A 5,076-nucleotide genomic window follows, 5' to 3' on the forward strand; every position below is an offset into this window, starting at 1 on the left:
AGCCAATCCATGCTTAGAATGACATTGAACTCAGTCATGTCTAGCAAGATCACATCAGCTGACAAGTTCTACCCTGCCACTAACACCTCAATGCTCAAAATGTATGAATCACAAAAAGATTGATCACCTGTCGGAGTACAGACCTCCAACGGGTAATTCAAGGACTCTACGATCAAAAGTAAAGTACTGGCAAATCTAGCAGCTATAAAAGAATGTGAAGCACCATAATCAAATAAAGTAAAAGTTGCATGTCCTGCGACTGAAATAGTACCTTGGACCAATTCACCCTTGGTCACTTGCTCCACAGTTGTCGCGTAAGCATGTCCGGCAATGACCTTCTGTTTGCTCTGCTTTGGCTGATGTTGTTGTTGCTGTTGATACGACTGAGGCTGCCTCGGTTGTGCCTGCTGAGATGTCCCTAGTGTTTTCTTCGCTGATCATCTGCTTGCTTCTTCCTGCAGTCCCTGATATAGTGGCCCATCTTGCCACAGTAAAGGCATCTGCCCGTGTCATGTGGGCAAGGTCGTCGTGGATGATCGATAGTGCACTTTGGACAACCTGTCGTTATGATCTGCCTCTGCGGCTGCTGGTACTGGTGCTGCTGTTGTTGATTCTAGGGTCGTCGATTTTGGTATTGTTGCTGCTTGGTGTTGTTGCTTCTATTCTTCTTTGAAGGGGGATGGAACTTCTTTCCACCCTGATTCCTCTGAAATTAACACTTTCTAGGCCAACTCTTTTGGCCTTGATGTTGTTGTTGCTGACCTCGTGATGCTGGTACCTTCTGGGATTTCGTTCAATCATGCTCTAACAGGGAGGCTGTCTCTAGAGCCTCGTCCACTGTCGTCGCTGCACGCGTATACACCTTTGTTTGTAGAACCGACTTCAGACCTCGACCAAACTTCAGCGCTCGCTCCTTCTCGGTAGTATACAAGTCCGGGTAGTAGCTTTCCAGACTGAGGAAACGAGTGACGTACTCAACTAGTGTTGAACCTCCTTGCTGTAGATCGAGAAACTCTTGCATCTTCCTGCTCCTCTCGTGAGCCGAGAAATATGCAGCATAGAAGGCATCAACAAACTGCTCCCACTCGATCGGCTGGTTGTCAAACTTGATCTCCCAGGTGGTAGCCCACCACCTTTCAGCATCCTTTCGGAGACGGTACGTCCCGAAGTCAACCTTGCGATCGTCACCCACCTGTAGGACATGAAAGATTCGCTCTATTTCTCATATCCAATCTTCTGCTGCTTCCGGTGTCACCTTTTCATCGAATGAGGGAGGATTCATGCTCATGAACTGTTTATACGGTACTGCGGCTACAGGAACTTGGGCAGGAGTTCCCTGACCCTGGGCGGCTGTGAACACCCCAAATTTTTCAAAATCTTGTAAATATTCCCTTTTTGCCCCTGATTTCATTTTTTTGAGCAATTGAGTCACTTTTAAATCTAAATTCCAGTTCATTTATCAAGTTTTACTGAAATTAAATTCATTTTATATATATGACTTGATTTCGGATCCGGATCCATTGTCAAGATCCAAATCTGAGTCTCGTTGTCCAACTTTTAAAATTAAAATTACAAAAAATAACCAAAAATAGTTTTTAAATAGCTCGGACAGTCCATCCGAAATCTGTTTGGATCCATCACGTTGTATTTCTCGATTCGAGTTTCAAAACTCGAACATTTTCTCAAAACCTGGATCCAAACCCATTTTTTGAAGAAATTTCCCCAAAATAGCCTTGAATTCTCAAGAAAAACACTCTTTTATAAATATTTCTCAAAAAAATTATAAATTGGTTTTAAATCCCTTGTTTTTCTTAGTTTCATTTAAAAAATACCAAAGAAAAAAAATGGAAAATGCAAAGAAAATCTATATATATATATATCTAACAAAATTTGGCTTTTGAAAACCTCTTTCTGAAAAATACCCTTTTTCTAAAAACCCCTTTTTGAAAATCACTTTTTAACCACCTTTTAGAAAAATCTTGAATGGAGCCCCCTCTTTGGAAATTGAGGAAAATGGCAACGGCCATCCTTCTGCGCATCCTCCATCACCCTCTCTCCCGCTGGATGGCCCTCCATCTCCAACAGTTTGTCTCTCGAATTCTCCTATTCGTCTTTAAAAGGGGATCACGTAGGAGAAGAGGGGGGCATCCATTACAATCCACCATCATCCATTAACCACTTTATCCATAATCAATTCCATCCCTTACTTTCGCCACCTTCATCCCTTTCCCTATTCTCTCCCTTTCTTCCAAATTCGGAAGTCTCTGCAAGCCAGAAGAACCAGAGAGCTTCCCCTCTGGTTCCATCGCAGGAAAGGCTCCCTCTCTCGTTTTAGCCCTGCAAAATCACGGCAAGTATCCCTCCTCCTTTTTTGCTTTACTGACTTCTCTTTTGGTTTTCTTGTTTATCATCCCCTTGATGCACACCCCGTAATCCCGATTTACATATAGCAAATCAGTTTACGCAGTGCAATATTAATGGAATAATGGATTTTGACACCTATTTTTCTGTTTTAACAAATTTTCCTGTTACATTTACCTCAGATTATATATAAACATAAATATCTGCTTACGCTCTTTCAGTTTCAGCACTCTTTTCACAGTTCATCATGTCATCATTTTTTTTATTTCCCTTTCGTATATCACTTGCTGTTATGCTCTTCATTTTCTGTAAATTGCAATTACCAATTCATCTTAGTGATTTATATTGCATAATACTATGCTTCTACCATTTGCAATTTGAAGATATTATTTATCCTGGCAACCTTTATCTTCATGAGATTACAATATACCTTTCATTTGGGTAATTTTTTTGTTTTACAATTTTTAAGGACGCTACCTCCGTTAGATCCTCACCTTACTTTGCAATTTTTTTCTTCTTTTAAACTGGTCGTTACTATATTGCCTGTAGATCCACATTTATTTCCATATGATTATATCAAATGCAGCTTCATTTAAACATTCTTGAAATTAGTAGAAAGCTGTGAAATCAAAACAGGTGGTCATAGAAGCTAGTGTCTATGCTGGATCTGAGGTGAAATCACCATCGGATCCTTCAGCCAGCATCTCTCCCTATCTTTGATCCAACTGTACATTTCAATTAGTTAGAACCATCTTATCAAAATTTTTTGTGCTTCATCCGTGTGGTACAGGCTTTGTGCTAATTCAGCATCTATTGCATTCTTAAAACTTTCGTCTGATTCTTTTAGGCTCGCACTATGTTCTGAGGATATATGTACTGCCTCACTTCATCTATTCTATTAATCCCCTCTGTGCATCATCTGTCAGTATATCCATTGAAAACACCTTCAGTACTGATAAAGGGATGAGACCTATGGGGATGGGGATTCATGGTTTAATCATTGAGTCAGTGTAAACAAGGGCCTATTGATACGCACGTTCATGATTAAAAGTTGCAATGATGGCGTCACCTCATTGTGTCAATATGTTTCATGAAATTCAGGGCCCCAAATGAGTCCGATGGTTGGTTACGTTTTTAAGCTATGACAGGGTCTTGTTAGCTGTGTAATAAAGATGTTGAAAGGAATGATGCTTCGTCCAGTCATATTTTTAATGCAGGTGTTGGGGCAGAATATCTCCACATAAGCATTCAGATCTATTTCCTGGGTCAAATACCCGGGTATGTGGGTCTCTAATGGTTCTGGGAATTTCTCATCCATGAAGGATGCAAAGAAGTAAAGCAAGCTACAGGATGTTGTGAACACCGCAAATTTTTCAAAATCTTTTAAATATTCCCTTTTTGCCCCTGACCCCATTTTCTGAGCAATCAAATCAGTTTTAGATCTAAATTCCAGTTATTTCTCAGCTTTTATTGAATTTAAACTCATTTCATATATCTGACTCGATTTCGGATCCGGATCATATGTTAGAATCCAAATCTGAGCCTCGTTGTCCAATTTTCAAGTTGAAATTACAAAAATACCAAAAATAGTTTTTAAATGGCTTGGACAGTCCATCCGGCATCCGTTTGGATTCGTTACTCAATATTCCTCAACTTGAGGTCAAAAACGATAAAATCTTTGCAAGTTTTGAATCCAAACTCTTTTTTTTTAAGAAATCAAAACCCAAACTTTTAGAAAACCCCTATTCTTGTAAATTTTTACCAAAAAAATACAAACAAAAAATAGCTTCATCCCTCATATTTTCTTAGGTTTTAGGGTTTTTGAAATAAAAAAAAATCAGAAAATACCGAGAAAAGAACAAAAAAAAAAGGTCGAATTAGGGTTTTAGAGTCGGTTGATTGCCCTCTCTTCTTCACGAAGCTTCCTCAAGAACCCTCATCGCATGCCCCATCAGCCGCCCAAACCCTCCATAGCCATGGCTCCAGAACCGTCGATGGCCAACGGCCTCACAGGCTTTCCCCTTTCTCCAAACCCTCCATCTCTAACGTAAGCCCTTCTGGAGTTTTCTCCTTCTTCTTTAAAAGGGAAGCCATTCCACACACTCGAGATCCATCCATTTTTTTTGGTCGATCTCATGCACCCTCATGAAGCATTCCCAACCTCTCGTGCCTATCGCTTCAGATCGACCTTCTATCAGCACCCAAGCCTCTGTTGAAGAGAAGACTTCAAATCGGGCGCCCATCTTTCCCATTCTTACTTAAAACCCCTCTTTCGAAGTCCTAGAAAACAAACAGAAAGAAGCTGAGTTCTGCAGTAGGGTCATGGTCTTCTCTCATTTTAGCCTTCCTGATCCCTGCAAGTAAGGCGCCTCCTCAGTAGTAGCCCGAAAGAAATCAACCCACAGCAATCAAAGGGGTAGAGCTGCCAGTCAAGTTGTGGTGATTAGGTGCGTACCCCTTATCCATCTTGTCTGTTACTTGAACTTGTCATAGGTGCCCTGTGTTGTTTTCACTAACTTATGCATATCAATTGGGCCTTAATATGTATGACCACTGCACTCACATATTTATTGATCCTTTATCACCATCCTCTTTTGGTAAGGTCAAATTCTGAGTCAAGTTTTTTTTTTATATATATATTTAAGCAACGCTTTTCTTTTAATGGCTTAGATGTTTTTACTTTGATGGGCATTGTTAGTTGGTAACTGATTGTTT

At 40.2% G+C, this 5,076-nt stretch overlaps 1 protein-coding gene across 1 annotated transcript; it reads right to left on the bottom strand.

Moving 5' to 3' along the window:
- Window positions 1-793: 793 nt before the first annotated feature.
- LOC149840278 (uncharacterized) lies at window positions 794-2,306 on the bottom strand. Its single transcript, XM_090005038.1, has 2 exons — window positions 2,208-2,306; window positions 794-1,192 (listed from the first exon to the last, which is right to left on the bottom strand). The coding sequence occupies exons 1-2, from the start codon at window positions 2,304-2,306 to the stop codon at window positions 794-796; spliced, it is 498 nt and encodes a 165-aa protein (XP_089861164.1).
- Between the last annotated feature and the right edge of the window lie 2,770 nt (window positions 2,307-5,076).

The sequence above is a fragment of the Nuphar pumila genome, chromosome 4 (genome assembly GCF_984573655.1).
Source record: "Nuphar pumila chromosome 4, dmNupPumi1.hap1.1, whole genome shotgun sequence".
Classification (NCBI taxonomy): domain Eukaryota; kingdom Viridiplantae; phylum Streptophyta; class Magnoliopsida; order Nymphaeales; family Nymphaeaceae; genus Nuphar; species Nuphar pumila.

Excerpts from the sequence above, each read along its gene's own strand:
- LOC149840278 (XM_090005038.1), bottom strand. The coding sequence starts at position 2,306 with ATGGAACCAGAGGGGAAGCTCTCTGGTTCTTCTGGCTTGCAGAGACTT. Across the intron at positions 1,193-2,207 it reads AAGGGATGAAGGTGGCGAAA|GTGGGTGACGATCGCAAGGT; the intron begins GTAAGGGATGGA and ends CATGTCCTACAG.